At 31.6% G+C, this 18,486-nt stretch overlaps 7 protein-coding genes across 7 annotated transcripts; 3 read left to right on the forward strand and 4 right to left on the reverse strand.

Moving 5' to 3' along the window:
* The first annotated feature begins 944 nt into the window (after positions 1 to 944).
* On the forward strand, positions 945 to 2,227 carry BX663DRAFT_460101 (uncharacterized protein). Its single transcript, XM_051523933.1, has 2 exons — positions 945 to 1,197; positions 1,278 to 2,227. The coding sequence occupies exons 1-2, from the start codon at positions 985 to 987 to the stop codon at positions 1,803 to 1,805; spliced, it is 741 nt and encodes a 246-aa protein (XP_051379458.1). The 5' UTR covers positions 945 to 984; the 3' UTR covers positions 1,806 to 2,227.
* A 1,606-nt stretch (positions 2,228 to 3,833) lies between these two features.
* On the reverse strand, positions 3,834 to 4,908 carry BX663DRAFT_441079 (glycosyl-transferase for dystroglycan-domain-containing protein; the record flags this gene model as incomplete). The annotated part of the gene is made up of 2 exons (XM_051523437.1): positions 3,834 to 4,019; positions 4,084 to 4,908. The coding sequence occupies 2 exons, from the start codon at positions 4,906 to 4,908 to the stop codon at positions 3,834 to 3,836; spliced, it is 1,011 nt and encodes a 336-aa protein (XP_051379459.1).
* A 1,069-nt stretch (positions 4,909 to 5,977) lies between these two features.
* Positions 5,978 to 7,050, forward strand: BX663DRAFT_521029 (uncharacterized protein). The gene is made up of 4 exons (XM_051529187.1): positions 5,978 to 6,157; positions 6,218 to 6,306; positions 6,363 to 6,536; positions 6,598 to 7,050. The coding sequence occupies exons 1-4, from the start codon at positions 6,112 to 6,114 to the stop codon at positions 6,988 to 6,990; spliced, it is 702 nt and encodes a 233-aa protein (XP_051379460.1). The 5' UTR covers positions 5,978 to 6,111; the 3' UTR covers positions 6,991 to 7,050.
* BX663DRAFT_563852 (uncharacterized protein) lies at positions 7,018 to 11,182 on the reverse strand. The gene is made up of 6 exons (XM_051532029.1): positions 10,938 to 11,182; positions 10,621 to 10,884; positions 10,363 to 10,538; positions 10,178 to 10,309; positions 7,897 to 10,106; positions 7,018 to 7,844 (listed from the first exon to the last, which is right to left on the reverse strand). Exons 1-6 carry the CDS (start codon positions 11,031 to 11,033, stop codon positions 7,099 to 7,101), a joined length of 3,624 nt encoding a protein of 1,207 aa, XP_051379461.1. The 5' UTR covers positions 11,034 to 11,182; the 3' UTR covers positions 7,018 to 7,098.
* A 788-nt stretch (positions 11,183 to 11,970) lies between these two features.
* BX663DRAFT_521036 (RIC1-domain-containing protein) lies at positions 11,971 to 16,324 on the reverse strand. Its single transcript, XM_051529188.1, has 17 exons — positions 16,304 to 16,324; positions 16,215 to 16,252; positions 15,820 to 16,094; positions 15,652 to 15,759; positions 15,400 to 15,578; positions 15,208 to 15,332; positions 14,691 to 15,147; positions 14,604 to 14,640; positions 14,437 to 14,544; positions 13,976 to 14,338; positions 13,546 to 13,914; positions 13,343 to 13,474; positions 13,042 to 13,270; positions 12,895 to 12,989; positions 12,659 to 12,827; positions 12,282 to 12,599; positions 11,971 to 12,224 (listed from the first exon to the last, which is right to left on the reverse strand). Exons 3-17 carry the CDS (start codon positions 15,997 to 15,999, stop codon positions 12,094 to 12,096), a joined length of 3,000 nt encoding a protein of 999 aa, XP_051379462.1. The 5' UTR covers positions 16,000 to 16,094; positions 16,215 to 16,252; positions 16,304 to 16,324; the 3' UTR covers positions 11,971 to 12,093.
* Positions 16,218 to 16,774, forward strand: BX663DRAFT_532797 (galactose-binding domain-like protein; the record flags this gene model as incomplete). Its single annotated transcript, XM_051530485.1, has 3 exons — positions 16,218 to 16,252; positions 16,304 to 16,394; positions 16,478 to 16,774. 3 exons carry the CDS (start codon positions 16,218 to 16,220, stop codon positions 16,772 to 16,774), a joined length of 423 nt encoding a protein of 140 aa, XP_051379463.1.
* Positions 16,771 to 17,648, reverse strand: BX663DRAFT_441203 (uncharacterized protein; the record flags this gene model as incomplete). Its single annotated transcript, XM_051523442.1, has 3 exons — positions 16,771 to 17,252; positions 17,379 to 17,426; positions 17,492 to 17,648. The coding sequence occupies 3 exons, from the start codon at positions 17,646 to 17,648 to the stop codon at positions 16,771 to 16,773; spliced, it is 687 nt and encodes a 228-aa protein (XP_051379464.1).
* Between the last annotated feature and the right edge of the window lie 838 nt (positions 17,649 to 18,486).

Here is an 18,486-nt window from a genome sequence, read left to right on the forward strand (position 1 = left end):
TTTTGCAGCTACAATGAGAGGAAAATATTAGCACTAGTAAAAAAAAAAATAATAAGAAGAAAGCTATCGAGTATCTGACCTATGAAGGTAAGATCAAACTTGTTATGATTGATAAATATCTCATAAGTCAGGTATAGAACACCTGTAAGAACAAGAAATGTCAGAAATGGTTTGCTCTCTACGTTAAAGCGGATAATACATACTGTTCTCAAGTGCAAGCATAAAAAATTGCATAACAATATGGAACTATGATGTAGTGTTCGTGAAAATATTTTCGGTGCTTTCATCCACACTGCCTAACATAATATCCAATATCTTCTTATTTTCAAAAGATTATAAAATGAAAGCTCGTAATAAAAAAAAAAATTGTTTGAAAAAAAAAAAATAACATCGCTTAGATTTCAGTCGAAAATACGGTAATAATACTTCTTTACTTTTATATTAAACCAGTTACCTGTTAAACTGCCTCGTCTCTTACATTATGATACCTGGCTAGATTATCCGCTAACCTGAGATATATGCATATTCTTCACAAATTAGCTTATATACCTCATGATTAGCTCCTCTCTTCTATCAAAAATTCTGGTTTGAATTGATGTGATAGTGATTTGACAATCCAAAGCTAATATACCATTCTTTTTCCTTTTTACCTTGCATCTCTTACAAGGGATTTTTAGTTTCTTTTTTTTCACTCGTATTTTATTGAGCTGATCTAGACAATCCAGTATTATTCACACATCATCTGTTGCTTACAAATATCAAAAATTTAAATAGATAATAAATTTTTTTTATAATATTACTACTCATCTTGAATTATTTCTTTTGAAACGGAGTTAAATGATGAGCGTGAAACTACGATAATTATATCTTCCGATAATCATAAAAAAAAATATAAAAGAGCTTAAAATTATTTAGATCTGATAAAATCTTTTTTTTTTTTTTTTATATCTATCAGATAATTTTAATTTTTTTTTTTTTTTAATAATGGCTAGAAAAGGTGTTAATACTAAAGTTGAAGCTGCTAATAATCGTAAAGCACAAGCTAAGGCTGAAAAGGATAAGGCAAAGAGAGCTGAACTAGAAGCTTTAGAGGATGCTAAATGGTCTAAGGGTGCAAAGAAGAACGATAAGAAGGAAGCCGAAGCTGCAAAAAAGGCCGCTGCTTTACAAAGAAAGTTAGAGGCCCAAAAGCAATTGGTAAATATCTATGCGCAAAAAAAAAGAGAGAGAGAGAAAAGCGAATAGTGTAAGTTATCTAACCTTATATATTGTATTAGGCTGAAGAAGAGAAGGCTTTGAATAAGCCCAAGGCGCCTAAGCCAAACTACATGAAAAAGACATCTATCTATACTACGGAGAGAACGACTGCCAAGAAATCCAATATTCCTACTAGCTTGACTAATGAAGAAGAGCAACAATCTCAGGCTACTAAGCCCATCCTTACTGAAAAGGATATTGAGAAGCATCCTGAACGTCGTTTCAAGAATGCTTTAAAGGCATTTGAAGAAAGAGAACTCAAGAACTTTAGAGCCCAATATCCTGGTCTTCGTTTAAGTCAACTTAAAGAAATTATGTACAAGGAGTTCCAAAAGTCTCCTGAAAATCCTTTCAATCAATCTAATGTATATTCTTATAATACTTCTCTTGAGGAAATTAACCGTAAGCTTCGTGGTGAACCTGAACCTGCTGAGGAAGAGGAGGAAAATGATGAAGAAGAAAATGAAGAATCATCTGATAAGAAAACTGAGGAGGAAACCTCTGCTGCTCAAGTGACGGCCAATAAAAAGGCTGGCACTTCTTATTGAAATCAAAATTCTTTATAATCAAAACACTCTCCTCTTCTTCTTCTTCTTTCCATATTTTTGGAGTGAAGAGGAAGGTAAGGCTGAGAAGACAAGCAATGCCTCTGGTGTCTCTTTCCAGTGCAACCTCGATGAAGCCCCTTTTCCAGTACATGGAATCGATCCTTTCCCCCTCGAGGGCAGTACTATACAAATGCATTTTATCAACAAGATTCATTTCGTACAAAGGAGATTCCTGCTTCTAGCCTCGGGGGGTACCATGTATGGTTGGTTGATCTAGTTATTAATGTATTAATTTATTATTTACCATATTTAAAATAAAGTTTGATCTTTTTTTTTTAATTATTATCAAAAGATCTGATAATTTTTTTTTTACTCTAAGTTACGGCTGAATTATTAAGTTCTTATCAGATTATAAAAATTACCGAAGTAGCCCGAAATGAGACAAAAATTATAATAATCTTAATGGGAAAAATGAATATAGATGACATCTTTTGTTAATAAAACCCTATTAATCATACTCCTTATAATCAAACATTTATTAATAATCAAAGATTCTTGAAGATTTCTATAAAAAAAAACACTATATATTTATCAAGTATAAATCTTAAGTATTAATTTGTTGAAATAGGTTGTAGTTGAGAAAGAGTTTGTATATGTGGTCATGTATGTTGTCTTTGTCTAATTTTAATATTTTGAATGTGAGATAGTATATTGATATAATAATAAAGTAAATAACAAAAAATATCGCTATATAGTATTATATGTAATCCATTCTTTTACATAGATACATTATATTTTAGTATTACCATTTATAGACATTAATAATATAGAATCTGGGTGCTTCTGTACATAAAATGTATTTGTCAGCTCATACTGAAATAGTTGTCAGTTTAGGCCAACTTAGTTTCTCAAGAACTGTAAGCTTAATCGTCACTGCAGATTCCTGATGCAGTTGCTATTTTTATTACCTTCATGAGATATACGTTATGGATAAAGATACTTGAAACGAATCAAATTAAATTCTAGCTGTTCTATTGTGGTACATACGCAATAGGATAAAAGCAAGGTTAAAATATGACCTTTGGCTTCTCATGTTATTACAACCTCTTTTAAAATTTATGATAATTGACCCGTTGAGAAGCCTTTTTACTACAAGGAACAATCTTTTAAAGGTTACTTGTATTTATAATATATGAGAGGAGAGAAGGATCATGATCATAAGGTATTCTTATGAAATGCATCTTTCAATGTTAAGGGAGACTTGTAGCGTTCGAACAAATTTTGACTTCTACCTTCTTTGTAACACTCATCCCATGAAAAATTCCCTGGTTCTTCAGACTTGTCTTTTCTATTTTCTCTTTCTTTATCATTTTGCACTTAAAACAAGCCTGAATTCTTTTTTTTTTCTTTTTACTGCCTCACTCGCTTTTTTTTTTTTTTTGAATCCAACAGAAGGATACTGGTCAAAAATTAAAGACGAGGTACGTAATATACCTTTTGGGAAGAACGAAATGATTGCTGACAGAATTGAAGAGGCAGTCAAGAAAGTGACACCTAAAGACTGTCAAGATTAGATCCGTCACTCACGAGAATTGTATAAATATGGAAAGAATATAAGTTTATAGCTAATAAATTTAGTTTTGTTAGAACTACTATAAGTTCCTTTTTCTTCTTCTTCTATTAGTTTTGTGATGTGTCTATTGATGGTCAAACATTTCTACTGACGATCAAGAGTTCCTACTGTTTGCTAAACAAAAAAAAAATCCATTTTCAAACGCAAAATACTGTATTGGATAGACAGCTAAAACATTTAAGAAAGGAAGACATAAGTTTAATACTTAACCGAATGATTTTGATGTAACAGTCATACTTGTGTTAGTTTCTATTTTCATAAACTTTGTTATAAAAGCAACTTGTACTTAAATATAAAGTCTATAAATATACTAAAGAGAACATAAAAAAAGAAAAAAAAAGGGAATATATTTTATATGAAAACATGACTATTGCAAAAAAAAAAAAGATGTTATTCTATAATTCATTATGTTCTGCAGCAACCTTTCCAATAACGTCATTGAAGCCACGAATTCTACCACACTCCTTTTTGAGATTAGTAGCTTTAGAAGTATTCCATTCATTTGCGGCAATCATCGTACGTGCATAACGAAGACATATTTCTTCTCTGTAGTAATCATACAATTTTTTATTGTACGTACGCTAAATAAAAAAAAAATGAATATCAATGGAGTTAATTATTTAAAATATTAGAAATATACAATACCTCTTTTGCTCTTGTATCTTCCGGATAATGATGAGTTTGATGAATCAAGAAATCATTTGGCAAAACCCAATAATCAATGCCAGCCAAATAAATTTCAAATAAACAAGCGGCCTTATTAGCACCATAACCTACAAATCGTTCATCACACCAAGGTGTTCCTTCCTTCTTGAAAATAACATAAGGCTCATAAGAGTAATTATAATCTGTCACTTTGTAAGGCCTTGTTTGTTTATACCATTTTTCATAATTGGTTGAGCCATGACCACGCTTCCATCCTCTGTGGAACATGTCAAGTTTATTTGTATTTACATCTACCAATAAATCCTGTTTGGTCTTTGGGAAATCGTTCCAGTCTTCGCCATCATTCTCATCCACATACTCAAATGCTGGTACCACAATGGCTGCCTTTCCAGCTTTTAACAATTCCATCAATTCAGGTTCCTTTTTAAGAGATTTCCTAAAATCAGTGCAAAGATAAAAATCGACATCGAGCATCATAATATAATCAGTACGTGCAAAGAATTTAGCAACATTACGCCACATGTTGAATTGACGATCAAACTTGTCGATAACTAAATGCAGGTCTACATAACGTCTCATGTTTTCGTTTTCATCATAGAGTTTATGTAAATCATTTATTATGTTTTCTTTAGAGCCATCATCATTGATGTGAATAGCGACAGATATAGGTCCTTTGTAATGGGAAGCAAGTCGACTAAGTACCTTAAATCGGTTATAGGTGACCAGGGTAGCCATCGTAATCTCTTCTTTATCAAAATTTTCTGTTGCTTTGAAATAATATGGAATGACTTTAGAGGGGCCCATTGCTTCAGAAAAGACCTTGTTTAATACAAGATCTTCTGAAGTTAATTCTACAACCTTGCCTAAAATAACAAATATTGTTAGATGAGAAGTTTTTTTTTGTTTTTGTTGTTGTTTTTCCTTCTTTTGGTTTATTTTGTCACTTTACCATCTGAATTAGTCCACTCGACCATCTGTTTACTAAGATAATTTTGTTGTAAGCTAGCAACAGTTGAGCCATATGATAATTCTTTATGCGACACATCTTTTCGAAAGCCTAATAAATATAAGGAAGTATACAAAATAGAGCAAACAAGATAAATGGCAATAACATAATGTACTGCCTTTGGTAATGCCATCTGAAGTAAATATATACGTATAAATATATAAATATGTATCTATATAATGTATCTATATAAAGTAGTTAAAAATAAAGAAAAAGAAAAAAAAAAGAAAAGAAAAAGGTGTCGATCTATAAATTGGGTAACCGATATTAATATATGAAATACTGTTGAACTGTCAGCGGTAATTTAAAGCAATGCAGCATGTACTTGCTTCATGGATAAAAGATAAACTATTTCTGTCAAGGATGATTAGCTTCCTTAGCTTAAAATTAAAAGAAAGCTATAATAGAAAGCTTTTATTTAAGCCATATCCACTTTAATTTTTCTATGAGGAGAGACAAATTTGATCTCATGTGCTAAGTTTAACAGTTTCATCTTCTGTTAACTTGTATAACTTTTAATATAAGACTAAAGCTAGACTTTACTAACTAACAAACAAACTAATTAACTAACTAACTAGGAGGATAAAAGGCTTTGTGTTATAAAATACCTAGAATAGGAAAATGAATCTATCGCATAGTAACACTTATTTAACTAACATAAGCGAAAACCTGCCTTTCATTTTAAATATACACACTATTTGTCAAAACGATATTACATGAAAATACATGCAATTCCCTTCCTCAAAAGGTTAAATTTTCGCTGACTTGTAAATAAAAGAAGGTTAAGCAATCAAATATCGCTATTATGAGGAACAGTGAAGACGTGGATGACTTTGAGTGATAATATTGCAGTCGCTATTAAACCAAAAGAAATGATAATCGCCACTTCCTGTCTTCTTTGTCTTTTCTTTTAGAATAACAAAAACTCCGCGTATTATTATTTGTACTTGGAAAAAAAAAATATATATTATTCTCTTTTATCAGTCTACAAATATTTTAAAATGGCTATTATTGAGGAAATTCCCGAAGAGATCCAATCATCAAAAGGTATAATTATATATACATATAAAGTTTGGGTATGTTTAACCTCTTTTTTCTCTTTTATAGACATTCCAAAAGAAGAGAAACAGATTGAACCCGATCAAGATGGTGACATTTTTTATGATAGTGTAGATTACCAACCTGAAGAACTTCAAGTAAAATATACTCAAAAAGCCAATATTGTAGCCAAATAACTAATTTTCATGTTTAGAGATTAATTAAAGAGGCAACAGAATATAAAACTAGAGGAAATACGTATTTCGGTCAAGAAGAATATAAAAAGGCTATTGAAGAATACGAAAATGCTTTGTTTGTATGTCCTGAATCTTTACAAAAAGATCGAGCCATCTATTTTGCAAATATAGCTGCATGTCATTTAAAACAGGCAAGTTTATAGTCAAACATAGTACACCATCATTCAACTAACGTGTTTTATTTCATTTTAGAACGAATATAAAGAGGCTCGAGATATGTGTGTGCAAGCATTGAAACTTGATCCAACCTATCAAAAAGCATTATTGAGAAAAGCCCAATCCAATGAAAAAATAGATACGTATACTTCACTTAATGAAGCATTAGAAGATTATAAAAAATTACACAAGATTACAAAGGATCCTTATAGTTTGCGTCAATGTCAACGTGCTGAAAAAGAATTGCCGATAAAAGCGAAAATAAAAATGGAAAAAGAGAAAGAAGAAATGTTAGGTAAATTAAAAGATTTAGGTAACACTCTATTGGGTAAATTTGGTCTTTCCACAGACAACTTTCAATTACAACAAGATCCTAATGGTAGTGGCGGCTACTCTGTAAACTTTGTAAATAATAATAATAAACAATAATGTATTTTATGTATTTTTATTTATTTATTTATATATGTGTTTTTTTTTAAAAAAAAAAAGGAAAAGCGAATTTTATGACAATTAAAAAAAAATAGCAAAACAGTTAAATTACTGACGACTTTCTTCATTAATAGGAGAGAACATGCTAGGTGGCCCATTAAATCTCATGTCATTAAGAGGTGGCATATGTGGTGGACCCATCATACCAGGAGGTGGAGGTGGCATACGATTCATCATCTGTGGTTCTCTAAACCCAGGTGGCATAAACGAAGGAGGAAGGGGATTTTGTTGTTGGAAATTAGGTGGAGGAGGTCTCATGAACATATTATTAAAAGGCTCGTTATTTAAATTTCTTTCATGAGTCATCATTCTTTCTTGTTGAAATTCCATCATAAATCTAGGATCCATTGGTCTTTGCATTTGTTGCATCTGCTGTTGATTCATTTGATGTTGCTGCATTTGTTGTTGCATTTGCATTTGCTGCATTTGTTGTTGTTGCATTGGATGCATCTGTTGATTCATTGGATGCATTTGTTGATTCATATGCTGTTGTTGCATTTGCTGTTGTTGTTGCTGCTGCATTTGTTGTTGTTGTTGCTGCATTTGTTGCTGCTGCTGCATTTGTTGCTGCTGTTGCATTTGTTGTTGTTGTTGCATTTGTTGTTGTTGTTGCTGCATTTGCTGTTGGTGTTGTTGCATTTGCTGATCAATTGACATCATGGATGAAGACTGAGATGGATGTCCACCTAGGATTTGAAGTATAGTATTTTGGGAAGAGTTAGAAATATGAGGTGTTTCATTATCAGCGATACGAACAGACATAATGGCTGGATCTTGGAAAGGTAATGAATTAACTATATAAAATAATTAGCAAATTATGTATATGGTTATAAAATAATAACATACCAGCTTGTGGAGATTGATTCTTTGGAGATACTTCTTGTTGATTTGCTGCTTTACGTAGGAACTCACCAAAAAAGTTCTGTGCCTCAACACGAACGTCCGAATGATTGCTTTGATCTACAATGGGAGATTTTAATAGAACTTTTTCTTGCTGAGACGCTTCTGTATAAGCTGGATATTGTTGCTTTAAAGGATGATTATCCATACGAACGGGTATATCTTTCTGTTGTATTTGATGCTGTTGTTGCTGACGTCGCATCATAAGTTGCTGCTGATACATTTCCTCCGCTCTTCTCTTTTCTAGATTATTAAAACTAACATTCATATTAGGTAAAAGGGTTCTAAAATCTTCACGTGCTTGATTGTTAATCATCATAGCATCAAATTCATTTCTCAGATTATCTATTTGCATTGCTGGAGGTGGACCAAAGTGAGATTGCATATTCATCAATTCAGGAGGTGGAGGAGGTGGTGGTGGTCTCATCATGGGTGGTGGGAACATACCCATAGGAGGCTGTTGACGAGGAAGGAAACCATTAGCAGAGAAGCCAAAACGAGGAATTGGTTGTGCAAACCCTAGACTAGCCATTAATCCACTCGCCTCTAACATACGTTGTGAGTGCTGTAAGCGACGAGCTGCAATAACTGAGGGATCCTGTCCATTAAATGGATCAAATCCACGGTTTATCCATTCTGGTCGTGGTGGACCACTAAGTCCTGGTGGAGGTATAGGATGATGGTTTTCAAACTGTTGTGCTTCAGATGGAGGAGGAAGTTGGCTAAGTTCTTCAGAGAGCTGTTCAGGTAATTCAGTCATAATTTCCTGCTGAACGAGAGCGGATAATCGATCCATAGCGGCTAAAGGAGATGAAATAGTTTGAGCCTCTTGAATAGCTTGTTCCTCATTATCATTGTCATTGTCATTGTCTAATACAGGTTCAGGTTCTTCTTGAGTCTCTTCATCTTGTACTTTTTCATGTGTTTTCTTTACAGCAGCTTCATCAAACGCTCTAATTATATTATTATTTAACGAATCTAATTCACCGAGCTTTGTCCCAGTATCTTCTGTAATCTGTTGTTGTTCATTACTGGAATCGACTTCCTCTTCTACCATGTTGTTTTCAGATTCTAATTCTTTAGAAGGAATTGTTTCAACTTCTATAACTTCATTTTTATTATCTTGAACCTTTTCAATAGGTTGAATCTTTTCTTGTTCTTTAGAATCCTCAGCCATTTTGACTTCAACCATTTCTTGTTTTGGTGTTTCTTTCTGTATAGATTCAGTTTTCCCATCTTGAGCTTCTTGTTCTTTAAATTGATTATCCTCTTCCATCATAACCTCTTCCTCCTTATTTTCTTGTTCTTCTTTGATAGATGATTCATCACTTACAGTAGACTGTTCAAGTTCCTTAGCAATATGCTCTTTAGTAACATCATCTTGAGAAACGATATTAGATTCTTCAACTGTATTTTCAGAAACTTTAGTCTCCTCCTCTTTCACAAGTTGTGGAGCTGATTCCTCAGGATGTGTATCGTCAAGTGTTTTTTCTATAGGCTGTACCCATGGTTTTTCTTCAACAGTTAATATGGATTTAACAGAGCTATTAGAAACAGATACAGAAGAGGCATCAATTTTATTATTCACCGCTCTTGCCTTAGCTCTTTCAGCTTCCTCAAACTCTTCCAAACGAATCATTTTTGCCTTACTCTTCTTTTCCTTCTTCACTTTAAGAGAAGGCGAATGTTTAGGCTTTTGAGGGGCATTTAAGGCATCTGTTAAAGAAGGCCCAAAGTTAGCAGGTGTAATGACGCTGTCATGATTAATGATAGGTTGAGAAGTTGCCCATGATGCAGATGCAGGTAATGCAGGTTTTTCGTCTTCTTCAGGCACAATTTTTTTAGTAGATTGTAGTTTTTCTGCACCTGAAGGCTTCTTAACAAGCTTAGGAGCCTTAGAACTAGGTTTTGGAGTTTTAATAGGTGACTGTTTGCTAGTGACCTCCTTGAAAACAGGAGAAGGTGGTGAAGCAGTAGAAGGTTCTTCAACTACAACAGGTGGAACAGGAACAACCTTAGGTATAGGCGCCCAAGTGCGTGGCGTAGTAGTTGGTTTAGGGGGTTCTGAAGAAACTACAGGTGCTGGTTTAACGGTAGTTGCAGGACGCTTGTTGGGATATGTTGATGTAGTTGTAGAAGTTGACGTGGCATGTTTGCTTATGAAAAAGAAAAAAAAAAGAATAAATAAATCACTTTTCTAATTTAATATCAAAACATGTATACTTACCCAATAGTCATGTTGTCCTTATTATAACTATCAACATCATCTCCCGGTTCATGCAAGTACATGCAATTAGGGTTTGGACATGACATGTGCCTCAAATAATAGGTACAGTATTTTGTTGTACCATATGAAGCTCTATATGATAAGTTTGTTAGTTATTTATATAACACACTAGTATTTTTCTTTACCTTATAGTTCTACCATCTATTTCCATTCCATTAATTTCTTCAATGGCTCGACTAGCATCTTCCTTTCGGGCGTATGTAACATAAATTCCTACAGACAAATTAGAACTGGATGAAGGATTAGACCTCTTACTGACGACAACTTTGTCAATACGACCAAATTTCCTAAACAATTCATTCTATAAAACAAAACAAAACAAAAAAAAAACAAAAAAAAAGTTAAAAACTTTAATCTTTTTAAATTATTAAATTATATCTTACGTCTACACTTGCGTATTTTGAGCTTAAACCAAGAATATAGACAAGATTCTTTTGAACAACTCTGACATTTGACAGCTGTCTTCGACTAGGGTCTCGCATTTCTCGTGTTTGACGATCCTTTTCCTTCTTTTCTTTTTTAAGACGCATGATTTCTTCTGCGCTTACAGGAATAAACTCGACAATTTGCTCGCTATATAATCTTCGACAAGCTGGACAACGACCATTTAGATTAGTTTTAATATGATGCCAGCAAAAACGACAGATCTATAGATAAAATGTCAGTAGCAGAATCTAAATCAAACGTACTTTTTGCTAACCTGGTAACCGCAAGGACAAGGTCTGAAATTACGATCAGCAATATCCAATTCCTCCATGCACAAAGGGCAGTCGGAATCCTCTTCATCTGAAGACATTTTATATTTTGAATATAGCTAAGTATTTATAATTTTACACACTCTCTCTGTTTATAAAAAAAATGATAATAGGCTAACAAATTAATAAATATAAATATAGCCTCTTTTTTTAAACAATATTTTTATAAAAAAAAAGAAAGTGCTTTCACCGAGAAAAATTAGCAGCAATTTTTTTTTTAAAAAAAAAAAAAAAAAAAAAAAAAAAAAAAAAAAAAAAAAAAAAAAGGCGAAGGAAAAAACACGTGACCGCAAACGCTTAACGATTATGGTTGGTGGCATTATAGCTGCCTAAGCCAATAGCAGTAATAGATTTTATGATATTTTATACACATAATAAATTGACATCTATTTTGATCTCTTTTAATGTACATATCTGTATAGAATATTATATTGACCTAAAGTTAAAAGCACTATTATAGCATAATTAAGTCTTTAAAAGCATAAGCATTGATTCTTATAGCTAAAAAAAAAAAAAAAAAAAAAAAAAAATCAAGACTTTTATCAAGTTTCATTAAACATGATATTCTGAATTTGATTAATGCTTAAATCTAATAAAAAGTATAGTTTTGCTTCTTTAAGGTTAGGTTAATAATAGGTGTCTGATTTGGTTCTTTATGCATAATGTGTAAGTGATTATATTTCATCTAAATGATATTAACTAATGATAGAATGTTGCTGGGTATTGTATTTTTGGTGTATCTATACATATTTCTATGTGTTTATATTTACGCGTTTTTTTTTTCTTCTTCTTCTTCTCTCTTGGGTTGCAGAAGACTTATGAATGAATTATTCTATATAAAGTCGCCATTTTCTCTTCAATTCACTATACGATGAAGAGAAAAATTCTTTAAGCCAACACTGTATGTGCTTACGAAAAAAAAAAAAAAAAAAAAAAGTTCGCTATTCTGTTCTAGTAAATAAATAAATTTATTTCCTTTGTAATTAACTACAGTCTAAAGATTGATTCATTAAGCAGGAGTATAATATTATTTATTAATCAACTTGCAACAATGAATATATATATTTTTTAAATAAAAAGGGGGTATATTTATTTTATTATTTATACTGTATCTAAGTTGCTCATACTTTCTACAACTTTATCTATTTGAGCTTCTTGACTACTTGGTGATAAAGGATCATCCATTCGTGATTTGATCGTAATTAACGTTTCTTGTAACGTTTTCCCCGTACCTAAGAATTAAAGGATTATTAAAATATACCATGAATATAAAACTATAAAATACTAACTGTCAATTGAACTAAGGAATCGAACAAGTTCTTTACAGAGTTCATAATCATGTTCATCCATAGCCTTTTCTAAAAGACGAACCGTATCTTTTCCTCCAACTTCAAGTGGCTGCAGTGTTTGAAGAATAATAAGATAAGACGTTGCTGTACGTAATCGACCCTCGCTTAAACAAAATTCAAATAGATCCTTCGGCTTCCCCACTACTGAGAACAAATGATCCCATAAAGCTACTTCTGTTTTACGAGCACAGCTCACAATGACATCCAATGCATGAGGAAATTGGTCCAAAAATTTAATTACAAGAGGTAAAATGGCATCTATAAAAAATACATATACATATTTAGAATATCCCTATGTGATTTAGTGTGTATTTTACCTTCTCCCAAATCTTGCCCTGCTTCTTCTTCTAATACAGTATGAAGTAAAATCTCAAGCGCATGACTAAAATATACAAACCGTTCATAAACTTTAGCGAATATAACAGCATCCTCTTCTAATCCTTGTTGTAATAAATATCTAAGAATATGATGTAAAAACAAGTGCATCTAATAAATAAATAAATAAAATTAATACATAAATATAATATTCAAGCTGGTGTTCTTTTTAATTTACCTTTGGACTCATTTTGAATAAAATTAAACCAAGTGAATCTTTATAGGATATATTTTGTTCTATACCAATAATAATACCTTTATCCAATAGGATAGCTAATACTTACTTTAGTATCTATACATGACTAATATCATTACTATAACTTACATATAGGGTAAAAATCAAGTGGGATATAAATAGCTTGATTAAAATTATTTGTATTCCATTTACGACAACTGTTCATATTGATCATAGACTCTGAACCAAGGGAAAAGGGTTTCCCTATCTCATTTTTCATAAAACATGGTGTAATAGGTGTTGTTGGCTCACTTTCAGGTATATCATTGTTGTATGTATTAAAATCAAAGTCAGGTCCCAACAAAACATTTGTAAATACCTGTGCTATTTAGTTTTATCTATATACGCATATATGATGATATATAAAGAAAAAAAAAAGATTTTTTATTACCTTTAGTCCTTTCCCATCTGTAATCCATAAAGACGTAATCATGTTTTCTATACTCTTTTTCCCTATCCAATAATACTCTGTCTTCTCATGAATTATATACATATGAAATGGTGACGTTGTAGTTTCTTCATCCTGTATATAAATGTAAAGTAAAGCGTTATTTTTTGCAGGTTTGTAAATATGAATGAAATATAAGACTTTACAGCAGTTTTTGGACGAAGGAGGATCAATTTGTCTTTCACAAGTAAAATTATATTGGCTGAAATCATGCTTTCATTTGTATTGATGTATTCACCTTGTATTGGGCTGAATAAATTGATGCTTCGAACTTTCAAAACATGACTGACAATACCCATCAAAGAAATTCTTCTCACTAAATCTAATCTCGCCCATTCACCTTTATTAGTAGATAAAGCATTCACATTTACGTTATAAATATTAATGACATTCTCGGATGTATATACTAATAAATAATTCCCGCAAAGTGTTACATAGACTGGAACATTTAATAAAGGTTCTGTATGTAATATAAACGTATTATCAAGATTACTATCACGCGAATACATGCGAATCTAAATTACGCATTAGTTTACTGCCATTGAATTTTATTATATTTGTATATTTTTCGATTACCTGATAACCCTTTTGCTGAATTGATTCACAAGCTACAATTAATATATCTTTGTACCATACCATTCCACCTCTAACCAAAAAGCTTTGTTCCTGTTGTTGATTCCCAAATAATTTCCATCTGTTTGAGACAGCATTATAATGTGCAAATCCTCGTTTACCAGCTATAGCAATATACTTCCCGTCAGTACTAATGGATGTATATCTTATTGGCCAATGATCTGTAATATATAGATTGGGATATTGAATATGTGTCCATGCTACAGCCGCAGGATCAATAGTGGTATTATTCTCTTGGTAATCCCCCCAATTATTATATAGTAAGATTCTATCATCCGTTTGTAGTAAGCCTCTTCTAATATTATCCTTACATATATACATGTTAGTTAGCTTTGCTTTCCTCAACTTTATATTTTCAGGAAAAAAAAAAAAAAAAAAAAAAAAAAAAAAAAAAAAAAACTTACAGAATGTAAATATGAAGTTAACGCAGACTTTACAAAAGGAATACTGAATAATTTTGCAGATTTTTCTTCAGACAAGACAAATAATTGATAATTTCCAGGGCCCCAAAACTAGACAAGTAATAAGTAATCATGATAATATAACTCACCTATTTTTTATAATACTTTACCAATCTACGAATGCCTTTAACGTATGTATCCTTTAATCTACGCATGCGATTAGCATATTCATTTATAATAAAATTAAAAATACTTACCTTTCATTATTAAGATTATCATCCATTTCACTTGAAGAACATAATAAACTTCCATATACACTATAAACTGCTAAGCCATGCTTTTTATATCCAACCGCAATAGCATATCCATCCGATGTCCATTCTATTGATTCAATCGAGTTTTCATCTTCTGGAATTTTAGAAGACCATAATGGTAATTCTAATTTATGTGATAAAACAGGCTTTGTGTCTGTTGAATAAATATATACAATGCCTTTATGCGTGCCTACAGCGATGAATGAAAACTTTGGATTGATATCAATGGCTGTGGCTTTATCGACAGTTGAATGAAAACAGATATCTTGCCAATCTATTTTACTTTCAGTGTTCTGTTCTTCAGCTAGATTACTGTTTTGAAGAGCATACACTCGTCCCTCATTAGATAAACATATAAACATATTCATTGTTTTATCATAAACAATATATGATATTATTTCTTGTATTAGGTAAGTCATTAGTATTAAAGAAAGAAAAGAGTATAAATGTTGGTTTTTACCTGATACTAAATCGTTTAATATAGTAGTTCGCGTTGTATTTATTTGATGAGGGTTCCATGAAACACGCTGAAGGGCTATGGGAGACTTTGTCACTATAATCAACATATCATCTGAACAAGTTTCGCTATAAAATATCAATCAGAAACCAATTAAAAAAAAAGCTTCATATAAATATGTGTATACTGTTTTACCATGCAATACCCGCATCTATCCTAATAGCTACTTTGAACTTTATAAGCATTGTTCGTGGACCCTTTCCTTCACCAGGGCCTGATACTATTGCATGCGTTGAAGAGTTTGGAAAATTGAATTCAAAAGAATGTTGTTCATATGAATTAATAGCATATAAAAGTAAATAATTTTTACTTGTCTACAAATAAGATACATTAATATGCATCTTTTTTAAAATTATATTTATTTTTTTTTCTTTCTTTCTTATTTACTTGGATAGCAAGGGCTGAAGCATCAGGTTTCCATATAATCTCTACATTTTCACCGAATTCTTCTACATGTTTCTCTGAACGCTCCACAAATGAAAGAACAACGTTTGGCTATACAGAAAAAAAAAAGAGTTAATAATTAAAAAAGTGAGTTAATAGTCCTTCATTTACCTTGACTGACCATAAATAAATGGCATTTCGAGTACAAGTAATGTATAGAGACGTGTAATAAGAAGGTCGAATACAAACAATATTTGAAGATTGTGGAAAAGAGTTTGTTTTTTCATCTTGTATATTATTTATAGTACAATTTAATGAAAGCTCATTTGCAATTCCATTCAGCCAATACATTTATTAAAAAAGACAACTCTAACTACAGTAGTATATTATGGGAGGGGGGGGAAGAGGGAGATGTTGTACTGTTTTCACAAAACGAAAAAAAAAAAGGTAAAGTTGAAGAAGTGCTTTAAAGTTTTCGTACTTCAAATTCAGACAATATAGACACAGTCACCTAAAACGTTATTCTTTTTCTTTTTCCCTTTTTTTTTTTTTTTTTTTTATTGTGTAGAATGTCTAGTTTGATTAACGAAAATACACGCATCAAGTAAATGATTAAAGTAGATGTATGCCTGATTCAGTTCTAATATTGTTTTAGAGTTAGCTCTGTGCTTAATCGAGATTCAACAAATTTTGGGAAACAAAATTTAGTTGATGGTCAAGTTGAAACCTGTTGGAATTCAGAACAGGTAAAAAAAAAAAAAAAAAAAAAAAAAAACCATTACAATGGGACACAATACACAAGTATTAAATATATATTTATATATAATAGGGCCTTCCTCAACATATTTTATTAGATTTTTCTTCACCTGCTTCTGTACAAGCCATCGTGTTTCAATTTCAAGGTGGATTTGTAGGAAAAAAATGTGTCGTGGTAGGAAGCATAGTAGAGTCTCCGAACGATTATAACGTACCAGTTGATACATTATATCCTGAAGATGTCAATTCTATTCAAACATTTAGTTTCGAGCCAACTCAACCATTAAAGCGAATTAAGATCATTTTTGAAGAAAGTACAGATTTTTATGGCCGTATTACATTGTATAAATTAGATATTTTGGGTCATTAAGCAATGCCAGCTGCTTTTCTGTTTAAAAATCCATACTTGCCTATCCAAATAACGATAATGATGAGGGCAAGAATACAAGCTCCCAAATAAAATTGAATAACCATACGTCTTCCCATCGTGAATAGTCCACCTTTTGACAAATTTTTTCTATTAAAGAGTATCATTGAGACACATATGAGTCCAATAACAATAGTATAGATTAAGCCAACTAAGGTACCATGAGGAAATTCAATGGCTACAGCAGCTAATAATAAGCCATAAATGATGGATCCTATGCACCACACAATTTTGGTCATTCTAGACAATGGACCATGGATTTGATTTCTGAAAGCAAATAATTGTACCCAACTCATTATCATGGCACCAGCTGCATATAAATAATGAGCAATATAGTGTTCCCATAAATTTTCCATATACAAATATATATCATGCAGTACTGGATACTGAACAACGAGTTCAGGATGTTCCAAGTTAAAGTCTTCAACAGGATGCTATTATATAGGGTGGGTGTATTAGACACAATCCTTAAATTTTATTTATTTATTTACCTTAAATAACGCGGCGGCTGCATGTACGCCATGGAATTGAACATAAATAGCAGCACCAATAGACCATAATAACCATACTACACTTGCTTCACTTAATGCTCCCCCTATATATAAATCAGTTAAAAAAAAAACAATGTGTATCATTATCATTAGAAGAAGGATTGCTTACAGTAATTTGATTTTCCAGTTTTCATAATATCAGCTCTTGTGATGATAAATAAATTAAGCGGTAAAGTAATAGGTGGGTCAAAGAAACGCCATAAAGTATCACCTGTAAACCAAGGTGTTATATTCGGTAAATCACAAACAACTGGTATAAGTGTCATAAAGAGTGTAAAGAAAGAAGCCCCTAACATAAGCCATGCAAGTTGATTATCCTGTGCATGTCCATTCCGATAAACTTCTTGTCTTGAAGGTAGAACGGAAGTTTGGGACACAATGCCGATGCTAACATCATTATTATTATTGCTTAATATTATTTCTTCTTCAGAATCAGATTCATCATAATTGGTACTATTGAGTTCAGTTTTTCTAGAATAAATGGAAGGTAGCTCATAACTGTCATGCGGCATGCTGTTAATTTTGCAATGTTTAGAGAGATTAAAAAAGATTTTCCAAAAAAAAAAAAAAAAAAAAAAAAAAAAAAAAAAAAGTATGTTTCAGGGCAGTCAATGTATCAACGCTATTTTTAGAAATAAATGCTGTTTAATAATAACGAAGCTTACTGCTAGGCATATTGGCTACATATTTATACTTTCATATTTGAATTATGAATATATCTTTTATATGCGTATATTAATTACATTATGTTTTTAGAAATCATTAACCAACAAAAGCAAAAACATTTTGAAGAAAAAAAAAAAAGCCATTTTCTTCTACTTTTTTTTTTTTTTTGTGGTAGAAGGATAATTTCCAAACTTGATGCTAAGACTGCATTCTTTCTTCATGAACTCTTTTTTAATCTTTATTTATTAATTTCTAAAGCATCAATGATTGCTTCATATCCTAAATAAATAAATAAAAAGGTTAACTATATCCACTTTATACTTTTTCGTTTAATTATGCTACATGTTGGTTAGAGATGATGCAGTTAGTTATTCTTTGGAAGGTGTACTCTTTTCTAGATCGTTATCATTATGCCTGTTTCCATCTTTGAATGATATT

The sequence above is a fragment of the Cokeromyces recurvatus genome, assembly GCF_025118155.1.
Source record: "Cokeromyces recurvatus strain NRRL 2243 chromosome Unknown BX663scaffold_30, whole genome shotgun sequence".
NCBI classification, from domain to species: Eukaryota; Fungi; Mucoromycota; class Mucoromycetes; order Mucorales; family Mucoraceae; genus Cokeromyces; species Cokeromyces recurvatus.